The following is a 19,266-nucleotide window of genomic DNA, read 5'->3' as shown; positions in this document are numbered from 1 at the left end:
CAAACCAAAATATCACTACCACCACCACCACCACTCCCCGCCCCCCGCAAAAAAAAAACAAAAAAAAACCCAGCTGATAATTCAACAGTAACTGTAGGATATAATCCTGACTTACTATATAATTTTGAGGTAATTCACCTTCTGTTTAAGAAGTAAAGTCTCCCTTTGCTACTTTTTATTTCCCCACCCAATTTTTCCAATCTCATTGGCAAGCATAGAGGGAGGTATTATGAAGACTGGCAAGGGAGGCTGTCTAGAGAAAGATTTATGTGAAGTTCTGGAGGTACCACTTACTAGCTCTGTCTCTTTAGGCAATCACGGAAAAGGAGAGGAGGAACTTGAAGATATGGTTTAAGTGATTAACTGGAGTATCTATGCTGAATACAAAATTGAATAAGGTTCTTAAGATGGCTGATAAGTAAGAGAAAAACAGGGCTCAAAAGACTAAGAGTTGAGAATGTTTGATAGAGGAACTGTCACAGTAGGAGTGAGGGCATGAAACTGCTCAGTAAACTGGAAGATATTAGCAGAGAACTGGGCTATGGGACTTTGGAGTTTAATAGTTTGAGTAATTGTTGCTGATACAGTCTGGAGTGATAGCCTCAGAGTGAAATGCTGGGGTGAAATAAGGTCATGGGAGTTAAGGTTAAGGATGTGAAATACTAATATTTTGGATGGGCTTTAACTTTGAACTCACCCAGAATAATTGTGAAGGGGAGTGGAAGGGAAAGCTGCTTATGAGCTAGGAACACAGCCTCTCAGTGACTGCATGTCAGTTCATGACCAGATTTGACAGAGCAAGAAGAGGTAGATGGCATATTCCAGTTGCATATCCTTCCGGAGTAATGATATCTTTGGTTGGGGTACAATAACAATGCTGTATAGACTGAGATACACATTGGGTGTTGGTAGGATGAGGAAAGGGATGAGGAAAGTTACAAATACTTAGTAGGATCCTGTTCTGTTCCAGGTGATACATGCACTCTACATGATTTAATTTATACCACATACCTCCAAGGTTGCCTCTGATATCAACACTTTACAGAGTAGTTTACTGAGGCTCAGAGAGATGAATTGTCTTTATTTCTTCTTATACGTGGTGGGGTTGGGAGTAAGTCTTAGGAAGGTGAACAAAATATGTAATGATCTGTATTAGAGGAATGTTTTCATGATAGAAAAATCCAATACATTTTTGTTGAATTAATATATATTTTATAGGTATTTTATTTTCTAATCTCTTCTATAGGTCCCATTTATTACAATCATTTTTCCCTACTGACTATTGACCCACAGACAAGATGACAGATTCTTCGTCATCTTCCTTCTTTTCTGATTTTGGGCTGCTACTCTACTTGGAGGAGTTAAACAAAAATGAATTAAGTAAATTCAAGTCATTCCTAAAGAGTGAGACCACAGGACCCGGGAACTGCTTGATACCTTGGACTGAAGTGAAGAAGGCCAATCGGGAGGATCTGGCTAACCTGATGCACAAACATTATCCGGGAGAGCAAGCCTGGGATGTGGCTCTGAAAATCTTTGGCAAGATGAACATGAAGGATCTGTGTGAGAGAGCAAAAGCTGAGATAAGCTGTGAGTGATGCTAGGGACATATCTGGGGGAGGGAGAAGGAAGTGCTTCCTGGAAGCTACTGGGATGAGTCTATGAAAGGGATTTAGGGATTAAGCCATTCAGTGGTTCACAAACTCCTTGGAGGCCATATATATTGGGAACTTGTTGGATCATTTGAGAAACAACAAAGAGGCAGGAAAGTTTTGAAAACTGTTACAGCCTGGCCCATTAATTAAAGGTAATTAATCCATTTGGTGGCAGTTAGCATGATTCAAGCAACTGAGTGATCTTATCTAGTATACCTTTGCCTGAACTACAGATAAGATTATATATTAGCTTAAATTTCAAGGAATCTCAAACATGGCTTAAAATCTTTGCTGAAATATGAGGAATGGGCAAAAAAATTATAAGGCACATAGCCAAATCAGTATTTTTAGTCATTCCCAAGTATAGTATATTGTAGACATCTGAAATTCCTTACTCATATTTCCTTTGGGCCTCACCATATCTCTGTGAGGTCATACAGACAAGGACACTTAGGCTAGACCGCTTGCCCTGGTACAGGCTGGGGGCATGGCAAGAGGTCTCCTACTTCAGTGTTGGTTACATCACATCACTCTTCCCTCAGGTAAACTGGTGCAGTTTGAGGCTCTGTTGGCTCTAGTTTCTTAAACCTAGATGGTTATAGAATTGGACTGCTGAGGAAAATTCTGGCCATTACAAAAGCTCTTATTGTTGTTGATAATCTTGTGATCCTCTTGGAACCTGTTTAGGGACAGCCCAGACCATGGAGCCAGAGGACACCACGGCGGGAGAGGTGCAAGGTGACCTGGAGGCAGTTCTGGGTAAGTAGATAGATTCCTCTCTGGCTATTGTTAATTGTTGCCTATTTTCCTTTTTATAAAAAAAATTGATTTCTCAGAGAGAGGAAGTGGGGGGAGGGAGGGAGGGAGGGAGGAGAGAGAGAGAGAGAGAGAGAGAGAGAGAGAGAGAGAGAGAGAGAGAGAGAGAGAAGAGTAAAACATCAATAGGTTGCCTTCTGTATGCCCCCTACTGGGGATCCAGCCTGCAACCTGGGAATGTACCTTGACTGGTAATCGAACCAGCCATCTTTCTGTGCAAGAGACAATGCCTAGCCAACCGAACCACGCCTGCCAGGGCACCTTTGTTCCTTTTTAATCTGGATACGATTCTGATCTACACATATATCATCTTTTTTCCCCCCTCTATGGTGGAAAAGTAAAAAGAGAAAATATTTCTAGAACAGATTTAATTTTTATTTTCCATCACAAATTTATTTTTATGCATTGCCAGTTTTATTTTATTTTATTTTTTATTTTCAGTTTCTGACATATGTTTTAAATCTACAGGAATATTTTTTGTTTTGTTTATTTTTTTTCTTAGCTAAAGCAACTGATCTTTTTTATTTCAGCCTATATCTCTTCCTGTTTCGAAGTCCAGGTCCAGTATTCTTACACATCGTAGAATTTGTTTTGATCATGTATGTCTTTGTTTTGTTCTTGCTTCATTCTGATTCAGGTGATGGAACAAAATATAGGATTCAAATACAGGAAAAGTTTTCCCTCGCGCTGGATGAGAAGTGTTGGCTTGGAGAACCTAAAGACTTACATCACGATATTGCTGAGGAAGGTAGAGAACTGCTAGAACATTTGTTTGATGTGGATGTCAACACCGGTGAGCCGCCACAGACAGTGGTGCTGCAAGGGGCTGCTGGAGTCGGGAAAACCACCCTGGTGAGGAAAGCCATGCTGGATTGGGCTCAGGGCACTCTCTATCAGGAGCAATTTACCTATGTATTTTATCTCAACGCGAGAGAAATTAACCAGTGGAAAGAAAGAAGCTTTGTTGAAATGATATCAACGGACTGGCCCAGCACAGAAGGCCCCATTGAAAATATTATGTCCCAGCCAAGTAGTCTCCTGTTTATTATTGACAGTTTTGATGAGATGAACTTTGCCTTTGAGGAACCCGAGTTTGTGCTGTGCGAGGACTGGACCCAGGTACACCCCGTGTCCTTCCTCATGAGCAGTTTGTTGAGGAAAGTGATGCTCCCTGAGTCTTTCTTATTGGTGACCACGAGGCTCACAACTTGTGAGAAGCTGAAGCTCTTGCTGAAGAATCAGCGTTCTGTAGAGCTACTCGGTATGTCAAAAGATGCCAGAGAGGAATATGTTTATGGGTTTTTTGAAGACAAGAAGTGGGCCTTGCTAGTATTGAATTTACTGAAAAACAATGAGACGCTTTTTAGCATGTGCCATGTCCCCCTAGTGTGCTGGGTCATTTGTAATAGTCTGGAGCAGCAAATGGAGAAGGGTGGTGACATTTCATTGACCTGCAAATCCACCACGGCTCTGTTTACCTGCTATATCTCCAGCTTGTTCACACGGGTCAATGGAAGAAGCCCTAGTTTGCCCAAACAAGCCCAGCTGAGGAACCTGTGCCACTTGGCTGCCACAGGAGTATGGACTATGACACACGTGTTTTACAGGGCAAATTTCCGAAAGCACGAATTAACGAAAACTGATGTCTCTAGTTTCCTGGACTTGAATATTCTTCAGAAGGACACAGATTATGAAAACTGCTATGAGTTCACCCACCTACACATTCAGGAGTTTTTTGCAGCTATGTTCTATATGTTGGCAGACAGCTCGAAACTTGAGGACCATTCCTCTCAGTCTTTTGCAGACTTGAAGCTGTTACTTGAAAGCACCAATTGTGAACGCCCCCATTTGACTCGGATGAAATGCTTTCTATTTGGCCTTCTAAATGAAGACCGAGTAAAACAACTGGAGGAAACTCTTAACTGTAACATGTCATTGGAGATAAAAGGGAAGATACTTCAGGGGATGGAAGTATTAGGAAAGAGTGACTCTTTCATCCAGCTGGGATGTCTGGAGCTGTTCCACTGTCTGTATGAGACTCAAGATGAAGCATTTATAATCCAGGCAATGAGATATTTCGAAAAGGTTGTCATTAATATTTGCGAGAAATTCCATTTGCTTGTGTCTTCATTCTGCCTTAAGCATTGCCAGTGCTTACGGACCATTAAACTCTCTATAACTATGGTATTTGAGAAGATGTTAAAACCAAGCTTCCCAGTTGAAACTTGGTAAGTGTCTTAGGTCAGTTCCCTGAAGTGCCCTGTGGGGGAGTGAAGGAAGTAGATGTTGTCAGGGGGAGGGGAGGAGTTGTTTATCTGAGGCCCCAGAGCCTAGATAAATGTTCAGAGTTGTCCCACTTTGAGAAATGGAGGCCAGACACTGAAGCCCCTATGAACAGCCACGGCTCTTGGTAAAGAATAGGCAGAAACTTGCCTGAAGTGGCTCTCTTCACTTGAGGGTAAACTCAAGAGAGGAACTTGGCTGAGAGTTGTCAACTGTGAATGTTCCCAACAACTAGGGAATGGGTGCCTCAGTCCTGAAGGAAGGATGTGGCACTTACATCCATTCTACTTCTATTAACTTGTAAAAGCAATGCCCTCGAGAAGAATAGGGACCAGGAATTTCTTCCTGGACTGCGTGTATGTAGATCATCTCTCTGGCCTATGCTCTACCGACCTAGCTCACCTTCCTCATTGCCTAGACACAGATCGGCCTTTGTATGAAAGGTCTAAGCTCTTTAACACCTAACTGGATGCAGTCAGTTGCAGGTTAAGAAATAGTAGGTGCTGAATGAGTGTTTTGAAAGACTAAATGAATCTTCAGCATTTTTTTTGCTTATTACTAGAGACCTGGTGCACGAAATTCGTGCACTGGGGTTGGGGGAGGGTCCCTCAGCCCAGTCTGTGCCCTATCGCAGTCCAAAACCTCTTGGGGGATGTCCACCTGCGTGCTCCCCATGGGGGCCTAAGCCAGCAGTCAGACATCCCTCTCACAGTCCAGGACCCCTCGCTCCTTACCGCCCACCTCTTGCTGCTCCTTATCTTGGCTTCCTGCTCCTTAGTGCTACCTTGGAGGCAAGAGAGACTCTCACCACCACTGCTGCATTTGCAGCTGTGAGTCCAGCTTCTGGCTGTGTGGCATTCCCCCTGTGGAAGCCTACTGATCACCAGGAAGCAGCTCCTGCATTGAGCATCTGCCCCATGGTGGTCAGTGTACATCATAGCTACCAGTTGTTCTGCTGTTTGGTCAATTTGCATAGTAGGCTTTTATTACGAAAGGATTATTATACCCTCTCTCTTTCCTCAAGTTGCCTTTTCTGACTATCCATCCAAGTATGAGGGAAGAGTTGAATTATGGGATTAGTTCCAGATTTAACTAAAATTAATTGAGGGCTTACTATGTGGTATATAGGGCGTACAGGATATTGAACATATCCAATTAAAAGCTGGTCAAAACCACATTTCAATTTATCTTTAAGATTATAAAACTGAGATTCAGGGAAGTTCACTTAAAAAATAAGTATATAATCATTGATTTAACCATCAAGTAATAGCGAACATTTGCTTCACACATACCTGATAGCCTTCTAAATCCCAACTCATTTAGCCTCCTAAAAATCCATTTCTTATTTAAAAAAAATGTATTTAAAAAACACCAAGTGGGTGTGTAACTTGATGATAAATCCTTGGTTTTCCAACTTTACCCAAGGTGTTTCATTGCTGTTACATACAATTTCAGCATCCCTCTTATAAGAATACATTTCATTTCTCTCTGAACTGTGGGAGCAGGAATTGAAGGCTGGAATGCCTTCACTTTTCTGTCTTTGGGAAGTTATAAATAATCTCCTTCAGTCAGTTTTCTTGATTCTGATTTCATAGTTCTATTTTCAGAAGACATGATTGAACCCAGGGCATTAGAATGTATATTAAGCTTAATCCTATAATAAAGGCTAATATGCAAATTGCTGAATAGTTGAATGACCAGTTGCTATGACATGCACTGACCATCAGGGGGGACAGACACTCAATGCAGGAGCTGCCCCCTGGTGGTCAGGGCAGTCTCACTGGGGGAGCGCCACTTAGCCAGAAGCCCTGAGCTGGGCTCATGACTGGTACGAGTGCAGCAGTGGTGGCGGGAGCCTCTCCCATCTATGGAGTAGCGATAAGGATATCTGATGACGACTTAGGCCCACTCAGACATCCTCTGAGTGCTCCCTGGCTGTGAGAGGGTGCAGGCCAGGCTGAGAAACCCCACTCCCTGCCAGTGCATGAATTTTCTGCACTGGGCCTCTAGTAATAAATATTTGGAAGGCATTCTGGCAACAATATAGCCAGTCTTCATGCTCCACTCCTATCCACTCCCCTCTGTTGTAGTGTTGTCTAATTCTAGAGTTTAGCATTGTTGTTAAAATAAAAAAGTCTGAGAACTCAGTGTTTTAAAAGGGACGTTATGGGTGACTTCAGTCTCTGCTACAACCTACGGTAATTACACTGTAAACTTAAGAATAGGATTCCTATCTTGTTTACCATTTTATCAATAATATTTTTACACTAGAGGCCCAATGCATGAAGATTCGTGCAAAAATGGGCCTTCCTTCCTCTGGCTGCCAGCACCGCCTTCGCTCCGGCCAGAGCCACCTTTTTGCTCCGTCCCAGGGCCACCTTTACACTTTCCCATGCTGCCCAGAGGCCCGGAGCAGCTGGGGCAGTGCAGAACACAAGCATCCTGCCCCCGGCTGCTCAGCGCCTCCATATGCAAAATTAACCCATCATCTTTGTTGGGTTAATTTGCATACTCCTGATTGGCTGGTGGGTTTCACAAAGGTACAGTCAAATTGCATCTTACTCTTTTATTAGTGTAGATAGTAAACACATGCATGTTTGAATGAGTTTATTGCCTAGTTTTTGCAGATTTAAGACTCCAGGTGATGTAGAGGCCACCACTCTGCAATGTCACTCATTCCAATTTAAGTAAGGTATTGTGGGAACCAATGTTTATTGAACAGTGAAGGGGATCAGAACGTGCCACTGCAGCAGGTGCAGCTTTTGCATAAGGATGTTTTGAGCTGAAGATGTTTGAGTCCCTAAAATCCCTTATCTGCCTAAAAGCAGAGCTTCTCAAAAGAACTTAACTGTCATAAACTCCCCCCAGGAGCAACATTTATCTCTTCTTAGAGACAGAAGTTGGCCCTACAACTAGATAGAACTTGTCCTAATCTATTAAGTCTCCATTTAGTTTCCAAAGGGCCCACTTATTTTTCAAAAAAGTCATTTGTTTATTCATAAGTACCCTTTCTCCTTTTGCCTTTCCCCTACTAACATAGGTATATAGACCCCAAATTCTAACTGCCTCTGATTTACTTAGAATTGAATTGCTCCCCTGTGTATCTTTTATGCACATAAAATTTGTATGTTTTTCTCTTGTTAACAGGGATACCTATTACTGCTGGCAAGATCTTTGTTCTGTGCTTCATACAAATGAACACTTGAGAGAATTGGAACTATATCATAGCAGCCTTAATGAAACAGCAAAGAAGATTTTTTATAAAGAACTAAGTCACCCAAAATGTAAACTACAAAAGCTGTTGTAAGTCTGACATGAGAAAACTTAATAGAGTTGTTCTAGTTTCTTTCTGTGTCCCACCTCCCACTCCTACTTAGGGGAGACCAGCAGCGTAAAATACTCTTAAACGTGAACAGTGGAAACCTTTGGGAACACGGAGGCATAACTAACCCGTTCCAGGAGCTATTGCACAAAGCATGGGTTTTGGGGCTTGATTAGGAATTTTCTAGATGAGGAAGAATACAAAGGCAAGGCATTCTAGGCAGGTCAACAAAGCATTTTCCAAGATAAGTTCTGGAACATCCTATGTAAACAATACCAAAAACAAGACAAACTTATTCCCTCACTTCAGAGACCTTTCTTGCACCACTTTCTATCATTCTTCTCACCCTGTTCAGTGCCACTTTCTAATCTCCATCACGATAGATTAGCTTTTCTGTTCTTGGGAATCATTTAGGAAGATTTATAGAGTATATATGTTTTGTGTTTATCTTTTGCTCAACAAAATATATTTCCATGTTGTTGCATGTTTCAGTAGTTTCTTCTTATCGCTGATTAGCATTTCATTGTATGATAGAATACAACTTGCTTATTCATCCTTTTGTGAATAGAACCTGAGTTTGTTTCCAATTTTTTGGCCATTATGAATAAGGCTGCTGCTATGAATATTTATATGCAACTTTTATTTTTGTGACATATATTTTTACCTCTTGCGATAATACTCAGGAATGGAACTGCTAGTTCATTGGAGGATGTTTGGCTTTTTAAGAAATTGCCAGCCGGTTCTTTAGAGTCGTACCATTTCACAGTCCCTCCAGCAACATGTGAAAGTCCCAGCTGCTCCTCATCCTTGCCAACATTTGCTATTGCAGTTTTTAGTTTATCTCATAATTTGATTCTAGATACCCTATCATTTTTTAAAAATGTATTTTGATTACAGAGAGGAAGGGAGAGGGAGAAAGAGATAGGAAAATCAATGATGAGAGAGAATCATTGATTGGATGCCTCCTGCATACCCCACACTGGGGATTGAGCTCGCAACCTGGGCATGTGTCCTTGACTGGAATCAAACCTGGGACCCTTCAATCCACAGGCTGACACTCTATCCACTGAGCCAAACCAGCTAGGGTCATTTATTCATTCATTCATTCATTCATTCATTTATTTATTTATTTATTTATTTATTTATTTTTACATTTGCTTGTTTAAGGTCTCCCTCTTGTCCATGGGCTCTCCTAGGAGCTGGAACTGATCCTGTTGTCTTCTGTGTTCAGTGCCCATCAGTGCACTCAAGGCCTAATTTGTGCACAGTAATATGTACTGAATGCTGAGCAAATGATAGATTTTTTTTCCCATTAGCACCAAATATTTTTTTTGGGGGTGGGGGGGAAGAGGAGACAGGCTTCCCCTTAAATATTTTCCTTAGAACCTTCGTGTTTTTAGTGAGATCTGACCTTAGATTTTAAATAACTAGATTAGGTCTGGACTTGTATAGTTATGTGGCGGGAAACTGCATACATGTTATGATGAAGGGGTTCTTAGAAGTCCTTTTTCCTCACCCCCAAATGTCTTCCCAGTTTGTCCCTTCACTGAATGTCACTAACCTAAATCCTAACAATTGTTAATGTCATCTTTTGGGTTAGATGGCTTCCTTGTTTAGAATTCCAAGGTCCCGGTTGAGGGTGGTGGGGAGTGACACCATGAAGGAGCTCTTAGTCTTTCCCACCATGGTGTGGCTTTACTTAAGTCCCATTACCCTAACAAGTGAGGCTGTACTTTTCAATTTATGTTTAATGAGTGCATTAGGCACTTTTATTAGATGATGGTGAGTAGTGCTCAAATGGGTAAAAGCTTTATTTTCTTGTGCTTGGCTGGAAGGGATGTGAAAGTAATGGGTAAGTAGAGGGCAGAAGGGAGGGCAGGTGGTATTATGAAAAAGAGGTTTTGAACAGTCAGCAGTGTGAACCTGTTGGGCATGTGGGGCCCGCAGAGGCATCTCAGAAGGATTAGATAGAGCTAACAGTGACTAAGTTAGGAGATTGGAAATCGGAAGAAAAATAGGGGATTTAACGTCTTTCATATTTTGCTTTGGGCTGTCCATGAGATGGTAGGGCATATTTTGTGAGGATGATTTGCTAATGATACACATTAAAAAGTTGATATTGACAGTAAACTCACCTCAGGTTATTTAAAGGATTAAATATTATAAATTAATACTATAATTGCAGTATTTGGAATAGTCCCATTAATTTTGATAGCCATTCCTGGGGTTAAGGGTTCAAAAACTCCTCTTTTTCCTGATATTACTTTCCGTTCCTTCAAGGTCAAACAAAGTTGAGAGTATCAGTTGTCAGGATATCCTGGACATCTAAGTTGTAACCCAATTGTTTTTCTAAGCAGCAACTGAAACTTGGATTTATGACCTCCCCTGGAACAGGAGATACCCAGAGTAGGATAAGAGGTGGCAGGAGTATTTAGATATTATTCAAGATTTGGGCTTGAAAAGACAAAAGAGGTGATTTTGTAATCCCTCCTGCATATTTTTTTTTGAAGGTTGAGATTTTTTTCTTTCGCTGATGGCTGTCAGAATTTTGCCAGTTGTTTGACTCACAACCAGAATCTGCTGCATCTCGACCTGAAAGGAAGTGATATAGGGGACAGTGGGATGAAGTCATTATGTGAAGCCTTGCGACACCCAGACTGCAAACTGCAGAATCTTAGGTAAGGCGTGACTTTTTTGGTATTACAACTGAGACTTGTATCCGTCTAGATAGAGCCTTCCAGCCTGGAATTGCTGTTCATGGAACGAGGTTACATCTACTTTCATGGTATGGAAAGGGGGGAGATCAGTAGATTCAGGCTGATTTCCTCCAGGTAAGGACTTCTAACTCCTCCTATCCCCCCACTGAAGACACTTCATTGTTCAGTCACCTACATCTAAAAAATAAGCAAAAAACACAAAACAAAACAAAACAACACACACACACACACACATACCCAACAGATCTAGAATATATAAGCTTTAATTTTTTCATATTTAAATGCAAGCATGTGTTTATTCCTTGCATTTTTGAATGCTCAGAAAAGAATGCAGTAGCGATAGCTGGGGGCAGGTTCAGTTTTACTTAATTTAAAAAAATATATATACATATTTTATTGATTTTTTACAGAGAGGAGAGTAGAGGGACAGAGAGTTAGAAATATTGATGAGAATCATCGATCTGCTGCCTCTTGCACACCCCCTAATGGGGATGTGCCCACAACCAAGGTACATGCCCTTGACTGGAATCAAACCTGGGACCCTTCAGTCCACAGGCTGATGCGTTATCCACTGAGCCAAACCGGTTTTGGCAATAAAACTATTTAAAAAATATTTTTAATGTTTTCATAACATATTTTCATAGAGAATTGGGGATGTGGGAATGGGAAAAAAAAAAAAACTCACCCCACCCCTGTAACACACTATCAGAGCCTTATGATGTAATGAAAGCACTCTTATTCTAGAGTTAAGCTGGGTTTTCAGAAAAGTTCCCAAAGACCCAGATAGATCCAGTGACCAAACTCTGGCTGGGTATGTGTTGGTTATAATTCTTCTCCAAGGAAGGTCATTTCTATGTTTCTGTACTTTTCTTCCCAGCCTGGAATCCTGCAACCTAACTACACTTTGTTGCCTGAATATCTCCAAGATTCTCATCAGAAGCCACAGCCTGATATTTCTGAATCTGTCGACCAATAATATATTGGATGACGGAGTGGAGCTGTTGTGTGAGGCCTTAAGACATCCAAACTGTCACCTAGAGAGACTGTCGTGAGTCTTTTTGCTTTGTTTTCTGTAGAGTCATTTTGTTCAGCCCTGGATAGATTAGTTATGAACTGAACGGGCAATCTGCCTGGGTCTTGACACTAGTTGGTTCACTTGTTAATTGTGGATCAACTCCTCCTTTTCCCCCTCCTTTACTCAACTTTTACACACTTTTCTTCATGATTAACTTGTTATTTTTCATTTTTTCCCCAGGCTTCTCCTCTTCCCTAATATTTTTTTGTTTCAATACACTCTGTGCATAGCTGAAATGGAATCCATAATTTAAGTAGCTTTGATGAAGTTGAGTTTATCGTTGAGGTGTAGGGGTTGTAAGTACCAGCTAACTTCCATTTGAAGGAGAAGAGAAGCATGAACTTTGGGATTTGACTGATTCCTTCCCATTTGTGCTTCTCCTTCAGCTTAGAAAGCTGTGGCCTCACAGTAGCTGGTTGTGAGGATCTCTCTTCAGCTCTCATCAGCAACAAAGGGCTGACACATTTGTGCTTGGCAGACAACATCTTGGGAGATGGTGGAGTAAAGCTTATGAGTGATGTCTTGAAGCATCCACAGTGCAATCTACAGAGCCTTGTGTAAGTGTCTGCTAGTTTTCCGCCTTCAATATAATAAACATTTTGAAATATTTTGAAAATGAGAAAATAATATGAACACATTCTGTCCCTCGCTTTTTCCCTACTGCTGGCCTTAGTGATAATGATGAAGATTATAATATTAACAATTGCCATTTATTGTGTCCTTATTGTGTGATGGGTTTTGTGCTAATTTTTTAAACCTGCACAGAAGTTCCTGTTTTTGTCAAATTGGCAACCTGAGTTCTAAGTGCCTCATTGTACAGGTGAGGAATGTGAGGCTTAAAAAGATTATGCAACTTGCCTAATGCTCACAGCAAAATGACAGATTCAGGACTAACGTACACCTGTTCAGTTCCATATTATGGGCTCAGAATAGGTAGATATGTAGGTATGCCATTAAACAGAAATATAGCATTCTTTGGTATAGCTGGATCACACTGGGTATTCAGTTATTAGGTAATTTCCTAGACATGTGATTGATGAGCCAAAATTTTAATTTTGTCAGATATGGTTAAATTGCCTCCAGATGCATTGTTTATATTCCCTCACCATTCTAGGGGCCTGTATTTTGATATCCTCACTGAGGATCTTCAGTCTTTTTTATCAGTGTTAATTACTTCATTGTAAATAATGTTAAAAAGGATTTGATATTGAGCATCTTTTCTAATGTTTTTGGCCCTTAATATTCTAGGGATTATCTCTTCATAGACTCGGTTTTCTTCTTGATGTTTTCTGTATCTATGTTATATATTATGGTTACTGATTTAACAAATACACTATTTCTATTTTATGTATTACAAGTAATTTACCTAGCATGTTGCTGTATTTCTAGTTTTCTTTATTGTCAATTTTAGAATATAGAAGCTTAAAATTTTTCTGAAGTCTAGTTTTCTTCCCCCTCATGACTTCTAGAAGTTTTTTCATAGTGGGAAATATCTTTCTTTTAAAAAAAAATCCACTTATGACATCTTTTTCATGCTCTATGAATTAATTTTTAACATTTTAAATGTTAAAGTACTCCAAATTAAATTTATTATAAGGCTTAAACTTATTTTCCCCTATGTCAGATTTGTTGTCCTGAGATGATTTATGCCGTAATATATCTTTTCCCTACTGATTGGAAATGCCACTTTATTATGTATAAAAAGTACTTATTTTATTGTTATTATTCCCATTCTACTCCATAGGACTGCTTCTTGGCTCCATGTAGCTATTTCTGCAACAGGTTACTATATTTATATCCAGTTTAATTTATAATAATAAAAATTCTGAAGAACACGAATCCAGTCTGTAGCCCAATTTGGTGTAAACCTATGTTTTCCAAGTGAGATAGCCAAAGAGGCAATGAGGGAAGGGGCTGTTTGATGAGATGTAGATAGAGATGGTAACATGAAATCTTTTCAAGGATATAAATCTCTGGCACTGGATCAATGATTCCATTTTCCTCACGTTGTCCTTCATGTAGGCTTCGGAGTTGCCATTTCACTTCAGGTAGCAGTGAGCACCTGTCATCTTCTCTCCGAAGCAACAAGAGTCTGACACATCTGGATCTGGCATCAAACCAGCTACAAGACGATGGAGTAAAGCTTCTGTGTGATGTCTTTCGGCATCCAGGCTGCAATCTTCAGGACCTGGAGTAGGTTTCTGTGACGTTGTTTTTTTTTTGTAGCTTTAACTACTGTGAGCACAGGGGAGGTATGGAAAGAAAGACAGAGCTGAGTATCTGTCAGAGGAAAGAATATATTCCCTCTCTCACACTTTTCCTGTTAAAGTCTGTCCATCTCCATTGGCTTTTTTTTTTTTTTTAATTAAACCAACTAATACATTAATTACAGTCAACTTTCCTCAGGTAAAGAGGACCAGAGCCATTGGACTGAACTTTATTTTTCCCTTGGTTGTGGCCCAGTGCTCCTATTGTGTCCTTCACCTTACCTCCATGAAGCTGAAATGGTGCTCTACCGGTTTTTCTTTCTTATAATTGGGAAAACTTTGAAAGAAACTAAGAAGGGAATTTTAAAAAAATATCCAACACTCCAATCATTCTTTAGCAATAATTGTGTTTATTCTTATGTTCTCTTTTACTCTGTGAATAGGTATACATATCTATGCATGATACATGGATGTGTAATTGTGATTACTGTGTAGATGTGACTTTGAGTTTTTTACACAATAGTATTTCATAAACACATTTAAATACTTATATGCAACTAGAAGTCTGGTGCACATTTGTGCACTTGGAGGAGGGAGTGTCTCTTAGCCCAGCCTGTGCCCTCTTGCAGTCCGGGAGCCCTCAGGGAGTGGGTCTATGCTGTCAGTCAGACATCCTTAGCACTGCTACGGACATCCTCGCTCAGGGCTTCTGGCTGAGCGGTGCTCCCACTGTGGGCGCGCACTGGCCACCAGGGGGCAGCTCCTGTGTTGAGTGTCTACCCCTTGGTGGTCAGTGTGTATCATAGCGACTGGTTGCTCCACTGTTTGGTCGATTTGCATATTAGCCTTTTAATATATAGGATTATCTTGATCTTTTAATGGCTGTACAATATTTAACATTGCATTATATAGATTTTGTAGCTAGAGTGAAGCAAGATATAGGTGTCACTTAGCAGTCTCAGCTCACTTTCCTACTAGGGCCTCCGATGGGAATGACCCGTAGCCTGGATGAGTTACTGTTATTTTAGAACTATAAATTCAAGATTGTTAGTCTGCCCAGAAGTGTTTGTCTTGACTGGACTGACTTATGATAACCAAACTTCCAAATGAGTTTAATAGTTGGTCGTCACATCTGTAAACATGAAAGTGACTGAACTCTTGGGTCCAATAAGTTCCTGTACTTCCTTTAGGATAACATAATATGATATGGGTTACAATGTGACTCTCTGAAATTTCCTTGATTATTCAATTGGAAAATAAAATTTTACACAATGGAAATTATCATTAAAGCCAATGCCTTCATTTCAGCTATGGAGATATAATTGCTAAGTGACCTACACCCACAAGGTATTTGCTGAGCACAGTTTCTTTCCTTTGCATTGCTGGTGCTTTCTCAGCTGTCTTTATAGTCTCTCTAAACCATGCCAGTTCTCTCAACCAACATTTACAACAAATATGAGCTAAATGATGAGAGAACTAAAGGTTATTATTAAGGTGATGCTCTTATCCCCAAGTAATTCACAAAATGTTGATAGTAGGGAAAGAACTTGCCAACTTGAATATATTCATATTTTGTTATAAAGATCTGACAAAAACTCCCAAGGAGCAAGGAATGGGACAGAGGAGACACGAATCACTTTAGGCTTGAAAGATGAAGAGAGTTTTGTTATGTGTAGATATTCCAGGCAGAAGGAAAGAAGAGAGTCAAGAAAGGGAATGAGGACAGATGTGGTATATTTGGAAAACAATAGATTACATGGATGGGGAATAGGAGGGGGACTAAGGAGGAAAAGAGAGCATTTGAGGTCATATTTTAAATGCTCTTGAATATCCTGCAAAAGACAGAAAATATCTTTTTATACGTAGCTTCTTGATTCTTTGGAGACAACACTCTGAGATAGATTCCTAGAAAGCATTTTAATATAAAAACTATATTAGAAATGGAAAGTATAGATATCAGTGGGTTCTTGGGAAAGCTTATAATCTTTTTTAGTATTGAGAGGTGTGTTTACACCTTTATTTGGCAAGCTTGATAGATGATGATTTGTTTGTAGGAGAAAGCAGTTTTATTTTCTTATTAAGAAATTCATCTGTTTCTGCCGGTAATGTTAGACCTTCTTGTGTGCATCCTGGATAACAGATTGAAAAGGGTCAGAAAAAAGGCACAAATATCGGGGAATCTCTCCTAGGAGTAAACTCAGCCTCACAGCTAAAGGTCTCTCTCTTCTTTTGTATTTTTTACAGGCTGATGTGTTGTGTTCTCACTAGTGCCTGTTGTCTGGACCTAGCTTCTGCTATTCTGAACAACCCAAACCTTCGGAGCCTGGACCTTGGGAACAATGACTTGCAGGATGATGGAGTCAAAATTCTGTGTGAAGCTTTGAGGCATCCAAACTCTAATATTCAGAGGCTCGGGTGAGTTCAGTTTCCATTAGGAGAATGAAAGCTATTTGGGGCTCGTATAGCTAGGAGAAATTTAGTATGTGAAGAGAGGATGGAAATGGATGGGGTTACAAGGTAAGTTACTCTCAGAAGTGAGAATCTGAATTTTGAATGTATGGGTTAATGTGTATTGTATATTGTTAGTATAGAAGCTATATTTCATGGTATTGTGCTATATTTTATGGTATTGTATTATCAGAGGTTTGTGCAAGGACCCATTGATCATTGATTGGTTAATTGGTTAGTTTATCTCTACTAACCACTGTCCTTTCCACCTATAGGCATCTGAGCTAATGTGTTTGAAATTTGCCATAGAATTGTGGGTATCCTTGTAAAAGATGTGATAATTGTTTTTCAGTGCATTATTTGCATAAGTGGGATGGCGCTAGAGACATTATATACCTTGCTTTTTAAACAGTACCTTTATTTCTAAAATCTACTTATGTTGTCGTATTTTTTATGCCATTCAAGGATTCAACTGCATTATAGTTGTCCTTAGTATACTTCCATATTTTATTTATGCTCTGGATTATAATTATGAATTTCCAATTCATGATATTGAAAGGGATATATTCAGCCTACAAATCTTTAGAATAATGAATATTGTAAGTACTTAATTTTTGAATTTCCTCTAATACAGTGGTTCTCAACCTATAGGTGACGACGTAAAACCACCCTTTCTTAGGGGTTACCTAAGACCATAGGAAAACACAGATATTTATGTTATGATTCATAACAGTAGCAAAATTACACTTATGCAGTAGCAACGAAAATAATTTTATGGTTAGGGGTCACCACAACATGAAGAACTGTATTAAAGGGTCGAGGCATTAGGAAGGTTTGAGAACCACTGCCCTAATCATACTCAAATTTTTATGCTTTTGAGAGTTATCATACATTCCTTGTGCTTGCTGACTTATATGGGATAAAGTTAATTTTATCTGTAATCTCTCTTCCCTGCAGGTTGGAATACTGTGGTTTGACCTCTCTCTGTTGTCAGGATCTCTCCTCTACTCTTAGCAGCAACCAAAGACTGATAAAAATGAACCTGGTGCAGAATACCTTAGGTTATGAAGGAATTAAGAAGTTATGTGAAGCCTTGAGGTCTCCTGAATGTAAACTACAAGTTCTAGGGTAAGTCTTCATTGGCTTCTTAGGAAGAAAGTTTTCTGGAATGAGGGACTGGGGGAGCCACTCATTATTGCAGGCCTCGAGATCAACCTGATTGTGGATCCGTGGGCATTTTCGAGGCCCTTATTTGTTTTTCTCCCATAGAACACTGAATTTTGAGAGATAATGTAGCATAGTAATGAAGAGCCATGAATTCTAGAGCCAGCCTACCTGAGTTAATTGCCACTTAATAGATATTTGAACTTGTGTTAGACCCCAAACTCTGTTTCAGTTACCTTATCTGTAAAATGATAATATCTACATATAGGCTTATTCACCTGAGTCATTATAGGTGGTCTAAATAGTACCTAACATGTAATAAACAATGTATGTGCTAGTTGTTTTCATCATCATCATTAATATTATTATTTTGCTGGACAAGAAAAAAAAAAAGGGGGGGAGGGGGGCTCTTGAAGGATCCTTTTACATTTTCATCTATTTCTCTTATATTACATTTTCCTTCAGCTGCAATATCCCCTTCAGCATATCCCCTCAGTTCCCTTTTCTATTCCCCAGCCATGCTAATATTCTCTCTCTACTTTAATAGTCCCCCACACCAGTGAATAAAATTTCATGAGAAAGTAAAGGGTTGTGGGAAAATCAAGTGCAAGAAGAGATGTTCCCTTGTTTTCTCAGGTTGTGCACAGAGGCATTTGATGAGGAAGCCCAGAAGCTGCTGGAAGCTGTGCGAGTTAGCAACCCACACCTAGTCATTAAGCAGGATTGTAGTGATCATAATGGAGAAGATGGTTCCTGGTGGAAGTGTTTCTGATGCGAAGAACTTGACATTCTTTGAAAAAGTAAAAGAAAGGCCTCTGAGCGACAAGGCCTTGGGCTCTGAGCTTTGGATTTTCTGTGCCCAGACATACTGCATTTGATGTTTGTTAGATATAGTTAATCACTTCTCTGTCAAATGTTGTTCTACTTCACATAGGAGTTTGAGAGGCTAAAATAAAAAGAAAAACATAATGCTCTGGAAAAGTGTATTCTGATTTTTTTTTTTTTTTAAGAAATACGTTTTTATTGATTTTTAGAGAGGAAGGGAGAGGGAGAGAAACATCAATGATGAGAAAGAATCATTGATTGGCTGTCTCTGGGAGATGAAGCCTGCAAGCCAGGCATGTGCCCTGACTTGGGAATCGAACCACGACATCCTTGTTCATACGGTGATGCTCAACCATTGAGCCACACTGGCCAGGCACCATGATGTTTTTAATTGGATGCAGAGCTTAAGAATCCAGATGTGAGAAGCCTGGAGATGAGTTTGAAGGGTGGTGCCAGGAAAGAGCACCTTGGTTTCCTTTCTCTCCATGCCCACTGCAGTGGCTCAGTTCAAAGCCTCGCTGTTACTGGTGTGACTTATTGAATGTTTTCCTGTGTATGTTCTTGGGACCACTCGTGTCACAATCACTTGGGTGTTTCTTAAAATTTAGATTCCTGAGTTTCATACTATGTTTACTGAATCAGAGTATCTGGACGAGGGTTCTAGGAATTGGCCTTTGAAATATTTTCCAAGAAAATCTTTGGGATGTTAATATTTGAGAAGCTACTAGAGTCAATAGAAATGGGAGTCCACTGC

At 40.0% G+C, this 19,266-nt stretch overlaps 1 protein-coding gene across 1 annotated transcript; it reads left to right on the top strand.

The window, feature by feature from the left end:
- Nucleotides 1-1,287: 1,287 nt before the first annotated feature.
- On the top strand, nt 1,288-18,641 carry NLRP14 (NLR family pyrin domain containing 14). Its single transcript, XM_036427353.2, has 11 exons — nt 1,288-1,590; nt 2,343-2,414; nt 3,109-4,699; nt 7,902-8,057; nt 10,587-10,754; nt 11,671-11,841; nt 12,255-12,425; nt 13,891-14,061; nt 16,320-16,490; nt 17,481-17,651; nt 18,324-18,641. The coding sequence occupies exons 1-11, from the start codon at nt 1,299-1,301 to the stop codon at nt 18,457-18,459; spliced, it is 3,270 nt and encodes a 1,089-aa protein (XP_036283246.1). The 5' UTR covers nt 1,288-1,298; the 3' UTR covers nt 18,460-18,641.
- The last annotated feature ends 625 nt before the right edge of the window (nt 18,642-19,266 follow it).

The sequence above is a fragment of the Pipistrellus kuhlii genome, unplaced genomic scaffold (genome assembly GCF_014108245.1).
Source record: "Pipistrellus kuhlii isolate mPipKuh1 unplaced genomic scaffold, mPipKuh1.p scaffold_m20_p_9, whole genome shotgun sequence".
NCBI classification, from domain to species: Eukaryota; Metazoa; Chordata; class Mammalia; order Chiroptera; family Vespertilionidae; genus Pipistrellus; species Pipistrellus kuhlii.
The sequence above is the reverse complement of the archived record's forward strand: the minus strand, read 5'-3'. Positions and strand labels throughout refer to the sequence as shown.

Coding starts and splice junctions, on each gene's coding strand:
- NLRP14 (XM_036427353.2), top strand. CDS start 1,299: ATGACAGATTCTTCGTCATCTTCCTTCTTTTCTGATTTTGGGCTGCTA. Junction 10,755..11,670: donor TGCAAACTGCAGAATCTTAG/GTAAGGCGTGAC, acceptor TTTTCTTCCCAG/CCTGGAATCCTGCAACCTAA. Junction 16,491..17,480: donor TCTAATATTCAGAGGCTCGG/GTGAGTTCAGTT, acceptor TCTTCCCTGCAG/GTTGGAATACTGTGGTTTGA.